The sequence below is a fragment of the Struthio camelus genome, chromosome 12, assembly GCF_040807025.1.
Source record: "Struthio camelus isolate bStrCam1 chromosome 12, bStrCam1.hap1, whole genome shotgun sequence".
Lineage (NCBI taxonomy): Eukaryota > Metazoa > Chordata > Aves > Struthioniformes > Struthionidae > Struthio > Struthio camelus.
Window position 1 is genome coordinate 21,715,422 of NC_090953.1, and position 14,240 is coordinate 21,729,661.

General features: G+C 40.6%; 2 protein-coding genes and 1 long non-coding RNA gene across 8 annotated transcripts in view; 2 read left to right on the forward strand and 1 right to left on the reverse strand.

Annotated features, from left to right (window-relative positions):
* On the forward strand, positions 1–7,550 carry PSMA4 (proteasome 20S subunit alpha 4). The gene is made up of 9 exons (XM_068958155.1): positions 1–114; positions 349–390; positions 704–746; positions 1,916–2,078; positions 3,446–3,523; positions 5,058–5,146; positions 6,129–6,259; positions 6,462–6,585; positions 7,146–7,550. The coding sequence occupies exons 2-9, from the start codon at positions 388–390 to the stop codon at positions 7,298–7,300; spliced, it is 786 nt and encodes a 261-aa protein (XP_068814256.1). The 5' UTR covers positions 1–114; positions 349–387; the 3' UTR covers positions 7,301–7,550.
* LOC138068855 (uncharacterized) lies at positions 6,594–14,061 on the reverse strand. 2 transcript variants are annotated; one of them, XR_011143675.1, is made up of 3 exons: positions 13,896–14,061; positions 11,507–11,563; positions 6,594–7,095 (listed from the first exon to the last, which is right to left on the reverse strand). It is a non-coding gene; the product is annotated as an uncharacterized lncRNA (long non-coding RNA). The 2 variants fall into 2 exon arrangements; XR_011143674.1 differs by lacking the exon at positions 6,594–7,095 and having other exon boundaries at positions 8,566–11,563.
* Positions 13,729–14,240, forward strand: part of CHRNA5 (cholinergic receptor nicotinic alpha 5 subunit) — a 20,476-nt gene continuing 19,964 nt past the window's right edge. For 2 of the 5 annotated variants that reach the window (XM_068958148.1, XM_068958150.1), the window contains exon 1: positions 13,837–13,957. Coding sequence is in view for 1 of the 5 variants with exons in the window: in XM_068958147.1 (XP_068814248.1) it covers positions 13,855–13,957 (103 nt within the window). In the remaining 4 variants the exon portion in view is untranslated. Of the gene's footprint in view, positions 13,958–14,240 lie in introns of all 5 variants that reach the window. The other 3 variants (XM_068958151.1, XM_068958152.1, XM_068958147.1) reach the window with 2 other exon arrangements.

Consider the following 14,240-nt stretch of genomic DNA (forward strand, 5'->3'; position numbering starts at 1 on the left):
GCGGCGGCCATTTCCGGATCGGTGGCGAGGGTGTGGGAGCGGCCGCGGCGCCCGGCTCTTCCCCGCCGCACGGGCCTCGCCTGCCCTCGCCGGTCCGGCCCGGCCCGGCCCGCCGTGAGTGCGGGCGGGCGGGGGGGGGGGCTCGGGGGAGCGGCCCTTGGTGCCGCGGGGGCGGCGAGGCCCTCGCCTCCCGCCGGGCCGGGCCGGGGCGGGTCGGGTCGGGGATGACTCTGCACTGCGGCGGCGGGCGGGGAGGGCCGGGCCGGGCGGGGCGGGGCGGGGCGGGTGGCGCTGCCGGGCTCTCCGGGGCCCTCGGCAGGGGGTAACGTGCGCTGTCGTGTCTTGCAGGCCCGCTGCCCTGCGGCCTCGCCGCGCCCCTCGGGCACCATGGTGAGTGGCCGCGCCGGCGGCGGGAGCGCTTCGCGTTAACGGCCGCGGGCGGGTGGCGGCGGCGGCGCTGTGCGTTAAGGCGGCCGTTTCGGGTGGGCCCTGGCGGGCCGGTGCGGGGCGGAGGAAGGGTGGCGCTGCGAGCCGTAGGTCTGTTCTGAGGCCGAATCCAGGTGCGTAGTGGCAACAGCGTTGCCTTCTTACCGCGTAGGCCCCAAACTGAAGTCACTGAGTGATTGTTGTCATGTGATGTGGGTCAAAACGTTATCCTCTGACCGGAGAACGGCGATAACTAATGGCTTGTTGCTTTTTACAGTCTCGAAGATATGACTCCAGAACTACTATATTTTCTCCAGAAGGTATTTTTTTAAACCCTGCCGTTTAAATACTCTAAATGTTCCAGCCTACTCCCCAAAATAAATAACAAGCCGTTTGTTTGAAGGTTGGTTGTTTCACTCCCTATGTGAGTTACATAAATCACGCTTACCTGCTATGAGTAGCACCGTGTTTTGTATGGGAGCCAAGAGCCAAAGTGGAGACTTTGGAACGTGTTTGTACTAATTCAAACAATGAGAACGTGCCCCAGTAGTGAGTATACAGTTATACCTAGATCCCATCTCACCCCTTTTTGAAATAACTTAAGTAAATCTTTCGCATGCATCTTCTGAGTGGAGGGATGTTACTGCTTTTTGTGCTCCCCCTAGAAAATTTATAGTATCCTGCTGGTACAATCACACTTATTCTTGTTGTGCATACACGTATGCTGAAATGAGTGCTTCCGAGCCATTCTTTCCTGTTTCGTGGATGAGGTGGACTCAACAAGTCCAGTATGTGTTTCCTCTTTTGTCAGTAGTGGTCAAAAGTGTCAACAAACTGGAGAATAGCATAAAACTTAAGTAGGGCATGCGCTCGTTCAGTACTTTTTAGAAGGTGGGAGAAGTGACAACTTGTTCTCTTAAATACTGACTAGGCCCTTAATTGATATGGAATTTATATTCTGTTAGTAGCGTTTATGTAGTATAAGAAACAGTGGTGCTCCATGGATTTGTTTATATGGAGCTAAAGTGAGCAAGGATATTAATTCGGTTGTTATTGGGGACTCAGCATAATGGTGCTCTTGGAGCAGAATAGGAACGATGATTGAGATGATTACTAGTTATTTGCATTACCTCTTGGTAAGGGTTGAGCACACACAAAATACTGTCTTTGATGATTGAAAACCGATCTTATTCTACTGCAGCAGAGTTTTGCAGATTATTATTAGATTAAATATTATTTTCTGTAGAAGGAATGCATTTTTCCACACTGTCTGTGCCCTGTACTACTTCATCAAATTTGTGGATTTTCTTCCCTGATTCCTTTTTCCTTTTCAACAAGTAAACTGACTAGCAGCTAGGAACAGACTGAAGAACTAATCCTGGGTTGCACAGTGAGCATCTGTCAAACTCTTACTAGTTTAAGTTGCTTTGTATGTTTGGGCCTGTTCAGTGTTACTTTGTTGATGTTACTAATTGAAATTCTCTCCTAGGTCGCTTGTATCAGGTTGAATATGCCATGGAAGCAATTGGACATGCAGGTACTTGCTTGGGAATTCTGGCAAATGATGGTGTTTTGCTAGCAGCAGAGAGACGCAACATTCACAAGCTTCTTGATGAAGTCTTTTTCTCAGAGAAAATATACAAACTTAATGAGTAAGTTGAAATGATAATCAGGGTCCGCTGATGTTGCTGGTAATAAAATACTGTTGTTGTTCCCACGTTTTTATCATTGAACCAGGTTTTAAGTGTTTAGTATTCCTTTTGTTCTGTGTTTTTGACAAGCGTGATTATTTGTCATTATTCATTTTAATAATTCTCCTAAAATGGAAGCATTACTTTTTTTTTTTTTTTTCATCCTTTAAAGAGAAATTTCCAGGTGGAATAATCTAGGCTGTGTAATTGCATCACTATTAAATTGGAACTTCCCAGTTTTACAAAATATTGTGGGAGGGGAGCTGAAAGATACACAAAAAATCCCATGCTGTATTGACTAAGCATCCCTTTCTAATTGCCCCCGCCCCGCCCCGCCAGAAGGTAAGATAGATGAGGTGAAGCACACCTTTGCTTCCTTTGCCACAACTGTGGCAGAGGTGCTGCATCTCCCTGTTTTTAACCCTTTCAAAGAAGTTAAATTTGTGATATCAGAGCAAACAGTGTTGCAGATTATGTCCTCTTGCACATAGGAGAGCTTCAGCCCTTCTGTAAGATATACGTGGAACATAAATAGCTTTTCATCCTGTCAGCGTTCCCCTTCTGCGTTGGTCTTGAAAGCAACTAGAACTGTAGGAAGCACTGATTTTCAAGGGGGTTGAATAACAATACACTGGAATGGTTGCCTAGGCCAGCTGTTCCCTCTCCTAGAACTTTAGCCCATTACCTGCGTTATTTTTCTTGAATCTTTTCTGAACAGTGAATATTTTATGGTAACTTCAGATTCAGCAAAAGAGATGTTAAATTAAAAGCTAATGAAACAAGGAAGGATATTCTGCTGAAAACTAAGAGCCAGGTATTTGACTTGTTTTCAGCTAAAGCACTTACTTTTCTTACAATCAAATCAAGGTCACTAAGTTACAAGATTAGTTAGTTACAAGAACGTGGTGTGTCAATCAGCAACTTCCACTGAAGGCCCATCACGCAGTGTATGCCTTCTTTGATAATCTGATGTGCTGTGTTGGGTGGCCTCCAGTTAGGTTCTGTGTGTAGCTAATGGCTTCTGTGAAGATACTCAGGATCTGGTCAGTATTTAGAACTCGCTTGCCTCTGGCATAATCCTTTTCTCAGAACCACGCATATAACTAAAATACTGACCCGCTTGCTTTTGCTGTCTGCTCTTACGAAATGGTTACATGTTTGTGGTGTAACCTACAGGTAGGAGCTTATGAACCTGTTTTATATCGCAGCTGTCTAGTTTTGATCGGAAAAGCCTAACAGTAATTATTCTACTTAAAACAATGCATGAAGACATGACTATTTCTTGGAGATCGATAGCAATCCAGTTAACTTATATGCTTATACTGCAGGGATATGGCTTGCAGTGTTGCCGGGATAACTTCAGATGCCAATGTTCTAACAAATGAACTGAGACTGATTGCACAGAGGTAGGTTTGCTGATAATCATGTTGTTTTACTTGACTGGGAGGTCACATTTAGTTCGCTCTGTGTATTAAATTAAAATGAGTATGCGCTTAGTAGAGTTAGGCTATTTGAAATAAAACAGCTAGATTGAAGAGGTTTAAACTTAGGGACTTGTATTTTTGCTAAATGGAAGTATCAAGACACTCGTTGACGAACTGCAGAATCTTACTATTTTATAATTATTATAACACTGTGCATACTGAGAATAGAATAAGGCTTTATATACTAGTCTTACAGGGAAGATGTTATGAAATATTAGAACAATTTTAATAAACACGCAAATATATTTAGAGAGTTTTTGAAGAAAATGGAAAGCAGGAAAGAATGGTTAATCTGTGTTTTACACTGCTAAATCTCAATTTAGATGGCTACAGTTTATTTCTGAGTTTCCATGTGTTTTCATTCATCCAGTAGACAGTATTATTTTCCTCTGTGTATTTATCAGATACAGTAAGCAGTGTAATCTGTTTTACATCAACTAAAGCCTTACATACAAGCTTTACGCTGCTGAAATTTCAATATAGTTATTGTTAATACGTTAAAACTGAGATGAGATGCTTTGATTTAGAAATGTGCCCCTTCATAGGAACCCCTTTAACACCTGCATTGGGATGAAATAGGATTGCCAAAGACTGGTTCTAAAATAAGCAGGTTTCCATTGTGGAAATGTTTTTTGTAGAACCGTTATATTCCATAAGGAGTAATCAGCCTTGTGGAATATAAGGCTGCAGAGTCCACTTTTTTGTTTCCCTCTTGTTGAGTATACGCTTGACTGTGTAAAAGATGGTTCGTTACTCTTACAAACTTACAGCTGTCTTGTCACTCCATGAGTTTAAGTTATAAGCAGCTGCTCTTAACTATTTCTTGATGTTCATAGTACCTCTGTCTGTTTCTCCGAGCTGACTGCTGTCTGTCTCCCTGTTATAATACTAAGGTACTAAATGCTCTTATTTTTTCAGCAAAATGTCTCGCTTTTAAGCGGAAGGGTCTCTTCCTATAGTTTTGTATCTTAATTTGGTTATTATGCTTTATAGCTGTTGTTACAGATCTCTTTTCTCTTTGCTAGTCATACTAAAGTAAGAATTTGAGCCTGGTCTCTTAAATTGATAAGTGAAATGATTAAATGAAGACTGCTTGTCATCGAGACTTTCAAAATAACATTGGTGTGTGTTTTGTAATTGAATTGTCTTGCAACAGTGGCTAGGGACTTGTTCTTTCCCACCCAGCTCATAGTTGTTTCTCTTGTCATGAAGACAATGAATGTTAGATCCCTCACTTTCTTGGAGTAAAAGTACAGCTTCTTCTGAAGATACAAACCGCTTACTAGAATCACAGTATACTGGCAACTTAAGTGTGCACCAGCTTGGCATTCTGGAATTTACATTTTAATTCTTAAAAAAAATCGAATGGAGCTGTTATTAGTAGTATTTCTGTTCTTTACTGGAATTATGAATTCAATGAAAGAAGTTATGGAAATTGGTTTCTTTTCCGTACTAGGTATCTGTTACAATACCAAGAGCCTATTCCTTGTGAACAACTGGTAACAGCACTATGTGACATCAAGCAGGCTTATACACAGTTTGGAGGTAATGAAGTGCAGTGAAACACTGCGCTTTTAAATGTCTAAAGAATTTCTAAAGAATTATTCTGTTACATAACTTGAAATATTTGAGCCTCTGCACAGTTCTGCAAAATTCTTTGGTAACATGTTATACCTAGAAAAACAATAGGAAAATTTAAGTGATGAGGACACAGTGATGGTTAGTTATAAATTTCTGTTTTGCTAGTGAAGATGGTGGTTTTCAGTCACTGAGATGTTGATGGCTGAGATTCAGGCCAGTTGCACAGACTGCTTTGGATGGTCTTGGATTTAGTGAATGCCTTCAAAAAAACTGGCCAAAAATAGTTTGATATGTAACACTTTAAAATTTTGGGCCCATCTATCTTAATAGCAAAATCACAAAGTAAAGCTTCCTGCTATAGGTGTGGGTGTGTCAATATTGTAATACTTTAAAAAAAAAAAAAAAAAAAAAAGGCGTGCACACACAAAAACACACGCTTCTGTGGATCTAGCAGCATGTTAAGAAATGATAAGTAGTCTTCCTTAACTGTATGTTTTTTCTGATAATAGCAAAAGTGTTACAACAAAAATTTCTAATGAAAGGGTCTTTCTGGTATTTTATATACCTGTAGTGTGAAAGAACGACCTTTTAATGCACCTTGCTTTGGAAGCTGTCAAGTTATATACTTTAAAAGCTAAGTTACATACTTTAAAAACTAAATTTTGAATAAAAATCCTGAGATGATAAATTCCATTTGTAGAGATAGAAATGAGCTGTTATTAGGGTTAAATGAAATAAACCTCTGCCAGATTTTTTTTCCTCGTGACTTTGGAAAAAAAACACTAGAACTACTTACAGTAGTGCTTATCTCAAGTAACAGAAGTGCAGAACAGTGTTAAATCCTAGTTCACAAGAATGGATTTGAAAAAGGAAATCAAAGAATAACTGTCACTCATGACCAATCTTGTTACTAAATTTAGACCGCTAATAGTATTCTTTTCAACAGGAAAACGTCCTTTTGGTGTTTCATTGCTGTACATTGGCTGGGATAAGCATTATGGATTTCAGCTCTATCAAAGTGATCCTAGTGGAAATTACGGAGGGTGGAAAGCTACATGCATTGGGAATAATAGTGCTGTAAGTTCTGTTTTTTTTCCTCTCAAAAGTAAAGCAAAACAGAAATATGTAAATTGCACTGTACTAACCGAGCTCAATTGTTGATTTATAGATAACTAGCAACACTGGTATTACTCATCTCAATGGCTTTGATATTATCTGACAGAAAAGCAACTTGTTGGTTTCCCAAATAAATTGTTTTAATTTTCTGTGACATTTACAGGCAGCTGTGTCAATGCTAAAACAAGACTACAAAGAAGGAGAAATGACCTTAAAGACTGCACTTGCATTAGCCATTAAGGTTCTAAACAAAACCATGGATGTCAGCAAACTCTCTGCAGAGAAAGGTAAGCATTTCTTTAGTATGAGAGGAGGTAACATCCTTTGCTTAAAAAAAGATGCACTGAATAACTATATACTGCATGTGGCTTACTGGATTTTGTATGGTTCCCCCCGCTCTTCCCCTGCAAGTGACATAGTGTTGGCACGTCCCTAGAATAATATGTAAAAATCAGCTACTTGAGTGGCTTTTGAAGATGCCAGCTCTTAGCTTTAACCTTGCAAACAGCTATACAGATGACTTAGTTGAGGATGATCTGCCTTGGTCTGCTGCAGAAGCTAGACCACAGCTTAGGGTTCACAGTTAGGCTACGTTGGTGTGGTAGCAGAACTGGCTAAGTCTCTGGTAAAAGAATCGCTGGAGAGGTATTAACGTGCCTGTTGTGCATGCTGCTGCAGAAGAGAACTGCTGCCATCTGGCTCGCCAGTCAAGCTTTTTTATTTAAGCGGAGTCAGGACAAGAACCTTCTGCTTCGTTGTCAGTTTTAACAACAAATCTTACCCTTCTGATGATCATTCTGTCAAAAGGAAAAAAACATAATGCTGCTGTGTGTTCCATATATTTCAGTTGAAATTGCAACATTGACAAGAGAGAACGGAAAGACGGTAATAAGGGTTTTGAAGCAAAAGGAGGTGGAACAGTTGATAAAACAACATGAGGAGGAAGAAGCAAAAGCTGAACGTGAAAAGAAGGAAAAAGAACAAAAAGAAAAGGATAAATAGCATATGAAATCAAGAGTTCTGTAGATAGTATAGGACCTGCTTCAGTAAAAGATAATCCGGATTTCTGTTTCGTAGAAGCCTACAAATATGCCATGGAGGACCAAGAAGTACTCTTGATGAGCCAGGTCCTTAATCATCATTCAGATAATTAGTTTACCACTCCTTACACTGAACAATAATTGCTTTAATTCTTGAACACGCTATTTCTTTTGTCTCTATTTTTTATTATGGAATAAAATTAAGAAGAAGAGCGATGGGTGTCTTTATTTCCTGAGTAATACCTGGATATGTACAACCTTGAAGCAATTGATTGCTTTCAAGTATTAAAACAAGGTATACTCTAGTTGGTAAAGAAGTACGACGTTATAATTGTTAGAATTTTACGTGTATGTGTGGGTTTTTCTTTTAAAGTAGTGAAAAGGGCTCCTAAGTTCTGAAAATCCTTTGTGAGATGTTTTCACAGATGCAGAATTAAAGTGTGCTGGCATGCCTAGTTTTAATTTTGGCTGATTTCATTCTCTTAACAGGCTATGTCAAGCTGATATTCTTAAAAGCAGTAGTGTTTTGAACATGTCCTGTAGCAAACATGTTCAGTTCTTCATAGCCTTTCACGAGTGTATGTGTTTTCTAAGAAATTAGCCATATCACACTAGCTATATTCACACAAGTTAGAAAGACATTTTACAAAGGCCACATGAAAATGTTAAGCTATCTGTATAGTACTCTTGTCGTCATACAAAAAGTTAAATGTTTTGGCATGTTTTTAGGCCATGTTGCCTATTTTGCATTTTATCCTGAAAGGAAAAAGGAGTGTTTTATATTCTTTAGTTTAATGTTGCTGATATTTCCCTAAGGAATTTAATTCCCTTTTCTAAACTGTTGTCTGTCAGAACTAACCAACCAGTTAACGACTTGGGAAATCAAAGTATTTGTACATAAGCTAGAAATTTGAATATTTTTTGTTCAGTTTGTCCCTGTTCCTCTGCTGAATGCAAAATAATTCATGCTATGATTTTGAGATGAACTTCTAGTTCTGAGGAAAATGAATCTAGAATTAGTAACGGTAATGTACGCAAGTTACTGAAATTTATCTTGCTCCCTTTTTCAACCTGCTTTTGGTAACTCAAATCTCACCTGAGTGACAGGTTCTTATTTGAGAGGCTTTATCTGTTGAACTTTAAAATTCTGGTAATGGTGATTGTGACACACTCTTTGTGACTGAGCCTGGATAATGTCTATACTGTAGAGTGGGTTTTTTTGGTTGTTTTTGGTTTTTTTTTTTGTTTTGTTTTAACCCCAGAAGAAATCTGATGTTTACAGGATTTAATATGACCGCTTAAAGAAACTGAGTAAATGCCTACTGTATTTTATTATAATCTATCCCAGACACTTTTGTCTGATAAAATGTCCTTTGCCGAAATGGCCAGGAATTATCCTTAGTCTCAACAAAACCCGTTTTTGATCTCATTGCTGTAAGAGTCACTGTTGAGAAGAAGAATCTGACTTGAGGTGTCTGTGCTGCAGCTTGCATAGACATAGCATGCTCACTGGTAATCTCTGTGTGGACAGTGGCGTGAGCTGACACGGGTTCTGTGCAGGCTGCAGCCCCTGCTTGTTAATTTTATAAGTCTTGGTGCAGAATAATTGCTTTAGTCTTTGTACTGTACTTAGACTGTAGTCAAATTTTATAGTTATACAAGTTACAGTGAGTTTTATTTGCGCCTGAGTAGTTGCAGTCAACATGCAATGAACAAGTTTTAATTTCCATTATAAAGGGTCGTTAAATACCTCAAGCTCTGTTTTTATATGTATTTAAGAAGTGCTCAATCTCCTTTTGTTTTTTTTATACTATGAATGCAATATATCAGCACCTATTGCCGATTTCTAGATCATTGATGATGGTTGTTATGTAAAGCGCTTGGAATATGTCCTAAAATCAGCAGTGCCAAAACAGACTTTTTTTTTTTTTTTTTAACTTTGTCAGAGATCACTTGAAAGAAAATGTGGTAAACTCCAGCAATGCTTTGTATACTTGTCTTCTGGCAATCCATTAGAGCAGTTAAGTGTGGGTTCATCAATGTATATAAATCATGCAAGGCAATCTGCTTAGTGTACTGGTAGAAGTATTATTAGATAGTTTAGGATATGTATTTACTAAATTTTTTTCTTAAATGATTCTGTTTCTAACAATTAAAGAGGGGAAAACAATTACGTTTGGAGTTTTGTTTAAAGAATTACCAATAGTATTTCTTTGCCAAACACTGCATTATTTGCTGGTAAAGGAGAGCCTTTCAGATACTGTAATAATCTAACCCGGGTATGGTTTAAATATCTTTCTAATCTGTACTCCGTTATGTATGGAAACATAGTGAAAAGCTGTGTCATTACGCTACATTTCAAAACATTTTTATGTAAAGGTTTTATTTACAAAAAATAAGAATATTGTGAAATATTTTAAGAGTATAATCTCTGAACAATAATTACCAGTTTAATTCAGAAAGTGCTGACTCCACTGAGTGCCATTACTAGTTTATTGTGAGAAGAGTCTCACTACTGCCTTGGAATAGACAAGTAACTGTAACACTTCCAATATGCTGTACAGTAGTTGGCACTCAGATCTAAGATGTACAGTAATGTTCTAAACTAGATTTACTTTCTGATTCTTGGCTGTATTTGAACCTAGGACAGTAAACAGATGCTGGAGATCTTTTATTGACTAGACTCTTATGGGGATATCCTTACACTAATTCAAGTTTCTTACCTGTTTTTCCTAGGAATAGAGCAGTGTTTGACTGCGTAGGCCTATTGTGTAGTTTCTAGCTTTGTGTAAAAAAAAAAAACAAAAGAAAAGAAACAAAAAAAAAAAACACCATACTGCCTGTGCCTTTTCTGGGAGTAACTTGGGGATAAGTCGTAAGAACAGAAAAATGATTTTGGCGATATGTTTGAGTTGTCTTTGCTAATCAAAATGATCTTCCTATTCTTTGTATGTTTATTTTTGGTGTATGTAGTGGGAAGAGTTTATAATATGTTACATAAGTATTTCAACTATTTAGCTGTTGCTGTGGATTATATGTTATTTTAACACCAGAACTTCATGTGGTGCTGTGGAAGGTGACAGATTTTTCAAATTAGATAACTATTTACTTGAAATTGCTTGCATAATAAGTTGTTAGTAAATTTAAAGTCTAGATAGTTTATATCATTTGAGTGCATGATAGAACTTGTTAGGACAAGTAGTCACAAATAAATTGTCCTAATAAACTGTAATGTATTTTGTTATGCTAAGTAGTTTAAGAGATATAATGAAACTAATGCTTCTCCAGTAATACCTGTGTTGTCTCTTGCATCTGTCATTGTTAAAGGAAAAAAGTCAGCTTGTTCTCTAGATGATTATACTCTGTTCAAATAAAGTCAAATTAACTTCTAAGGCTACTTCATATATGACTTACTGTACTGTGCACTGAAAGACAAAAGATTACTTTAGATGCACTTCTTGGTTCACCCAAATAGTTTTACTTGGCATGAAGTTGTAAAAGCATGTGCAAATTAAGATGATAAACCAAGGAGTTGTATATGTTCAATTTCAGACTTCTGTTTTGTTCTGGATTCCCAATGTAATTATTCATTCTTTCTGTTAACAATCCTGAAATAGGGACAATAGTCCTCTTTCACTGTGCTGTGAGAATAAATAAAGTAATGATGACAAAGTGATCAAATGCAATGGTTTTAGAGACCACAAAAGTACACATGATACGCAGATGATATGCAGCTAAGTGTATAGCCAGACATCTAAGTCCAAGGAGTTAATGCACTCATAATTCATACAAGAGAAAATGCTGTAGCTTCAGAATAGACTCTCCTTGATGTGATTTTAAAGCATATGCAAGACAATTTCTAAAAATATTAATAGTCTCCATTATATTTTTTTGTAGTAAAAGATGTCCTCCATTTCAAGTTTTAATTGCAGTTATTCCTATTACAACATGAAAGATGCTAAAATAACTTTTCTGAAAGAACTGAGAGTGCCATTTACTAGTTATATAGCTCTTGGCTTTAATCTGGAGAAAACTCAGTTTCACAGAAAATGTTCAAAGCATTACAAATAGAACCGAGCAGTTTGCTGTTTTTATCTGTGATTAATTTGGCAGTTGGCTTTCAAGTTAAAGTACTCTTCACAGTAAAAGCTGCCATCAGCCAATTTACCAGAGATTCACGACGATACTTCAGTGAGGCCTTCTGATGTCAACTTCTGAGAAGGGCCTAATGAGAGATACCAGAAATTACTTGTAACTGTTTAGGATTTCACTGAATGATAAGTATTAAACTCAGCATGCTGCTGTTAGTGTTAACTTTCTGCTCCAAGTTCAAAGCAGCAGGAAAAAATAGTTTCTCAGTTATAACTGCTGTTTTCTATAATGATTATAATACAACACAATGTGTGCCAGATGACACTACATAAAATATTTATCAAAATGTTGGGCATGTAACCTAGACAGTTTAATGCTCTTATATCTTGCGGCGTCTGTTTTGCCCAGCTAAAACCCATCTGCAAACAAATTCATGGTTATGTAATAAAACCAGTTCGCTGTCTTGCTCATTTGAGTGGCAACTATGTTTAAAGCTGTTAACAAGGCATTATGGCTCTAAAACGCATTTACTGTAATGTACGTAGTAGGCTGTTAATGGAAATACGGATTTTTACATGGCAGCCTTAAGTTAGGAATACCAGGTGCAGTGCAGTGGTAGACCAGTTGCAAAAACTACAGATTTGGAATGTCAGTACAAATGTTGCCCAGTAATTTTTGGAGCGCTCAGAAAATACCAAACCTCCAGTGTATCACAAAGGAAAATAAATATATATAATTTTTGGTGCCATGCTTAGGGCTAAGGTATATTTTCATTTACTCTGGAATCTTGGTTTGACCACTGCCTCTGCGCTGAGGATTTCAAAATGGGAGTCAAACACTGCATCCTTTACTGCACATTTTGATTGTGGAGGGCATGCAGTATACAAATGGGTTCTCAGTATATAATATGACCCCATTCACTGCAGAGCCTTCTAATCAATATAACGTGACAATAGAAGTGTGCTGGAAGAAACTACTGTGTAAGCAGCCTTTTTTAGTTGGCGCGTGCTGCCTGCATTGTCTTGCAAAGACATGCACAATCTAAATATGGCTACAAGAAGATAAGACAATAAAGAAAAACATTAAAAATGTAAAGAGGGATTGAAAAGCTTGAGTACTCTTGTGAGTCTTAAGGTTTCATGATGTACACAGATGCGCTTTTTTATTCTATGCTTTGATATCAATAGTTTCGATAATTGACAATATGCTTAATGAAATTACTACTTTGCATAAAGCTAATTTTAGGAAGGTACAAAGTTTTTTAAAAATGATCTGAGTTGAATAAGGTTCATTTTTTCCAGGGAATCTGGTATCTAGCACTTCTTATGTGGCAGCTGATGAACCTTCTATAAAGCCATTTAACCCATCTTTCCACTCTTTTCTCTCTGCAAATGTAAAAATGTTATCAACCTGTAACTTAAATGTAAAAAAGGTATTGCTTAATGGCAGTTGCTGCTCTTTTCTGTAAGAGCACGTACATTTACATTAGGATGGTTTAGGAAAAATCACTTATTATATTTCGCAGTTGGTGTACTTCAGGTTTTCTTTCCTAACAGCTTTTTACTTACCTGATACAGGGGGGGAAAAAAGTCTTTTTTGTACTGAGCATTCATTTTTTATATATATTATATATATATACACACGCACACATAATATATAAAATGTACATAACAGGTGGAAATATCCTAGCTCTTTTTAGCTTGCATTTAGTTTATTTAATTTCAGTGAAAAGTTCCCCTTCAGATTCAGAAACGGGAGAATGGAATAACGGGGCGCAAGTTAGAAATTAGTTGAGGAAACTTCTCGTTCGCTTCAGAGCCGGTGAGGCGGGCGCCCTCCCAGCCACGCGGCTCAGAAGAAAGGTGACCGAGGCGGGCTTTCTCCGGCACGAGCAAACCTTGGCCCAGGCCGGCTGACGGCCGTTGCTCAACGTCTGCCCGGTGGCCGCAGGGACTGACGGAAAACCCGCCTGGAGGTGGTGGCGGCAGCGGCTCGGCCGCCAGCCCAGCACCTGGGAGGGAGGGAAGGGCGGTGGGAGCGGGGCCGCGCTCCGCCGCACCTTGCCCTGCCGGCAGCGCGGGGGGGGGTAACAGGGCAGCTAACAGGGCTGCCCGAGGCGCGGCACCCCCTGCCCCCGCCACGCAGCGCCGAGCGGGGCCGGGAGGAGCGGCCGCCGCCGCTGCCCGCGCCCAGCCGCCTCAGCGACCACCGCGCTTCCCCGCGCCAACGGCTCCAACGGCTCCCGCCGCGCGCGCCCTTCCCGCCTCTCGCCCCCACCCGCCCCCCTCACGGCGGGGCGTGGCCGGCGCCTCCCGTTAGTGAGCGGCGCCCGCCGCCGCCGCCGCCGCCGCCGCCCCGTCCTCCGCCGCGCCGAGCCGAGCCGAGCCGAGCCGAGGCAGCCGGGACCCAGCCCCGGCCCCAGCCATGGCCGGGCTGCGCTGCGGCCGCCCCCTGCTCCTCCTCACCTGCCTCTTCGCGCCCTTCCTCGGCGAGCCCGGTCGCGCCGCCGGCCGTGCCCCTCACGCGGGTGAGTAAAGCGCCTCGCGGCGGCTTCGGGCCGGGCCGCGGCGCGGGGGGAAGCGAAGTACGTCTCACCTGCAGCAACGGTTTGTGGAGCCCGAGCTGCTGCCTGCGGGGGAAATCCCCTCCCTCCCCTCTCCCCCCCCCCCCCCCCCCCCCCGCGGTTTAGGTGCTGCGCCACACAGGGCACCGGCTTTGCGTGCCACCAACTTTGTCAACAGCGGGCGGAAATTTCTAAGTCCGACTTGCAGGTTAGACCTGGTTCTGGCCCTTGCCGAGCGGTGGGGGAG

Coding starts and splice junctions, on each gene's coding strand:
- PSMA4 (XM_068958155.1), top strand. Junction 3,524..5,057: donor CTGAGACTGATTGCACAGAG/GTAGGTTTGCTG, acceptor TTTCCGTACTAG/GTATCTGTTACAATACCAAG. Junction 6,260..6,461: donor GCATTGGGAATAATAGTGCT/GTAAGTTCTGTT, acceptor TGACATTTACAG/GCAGCTGTGTCAATGCTAAA.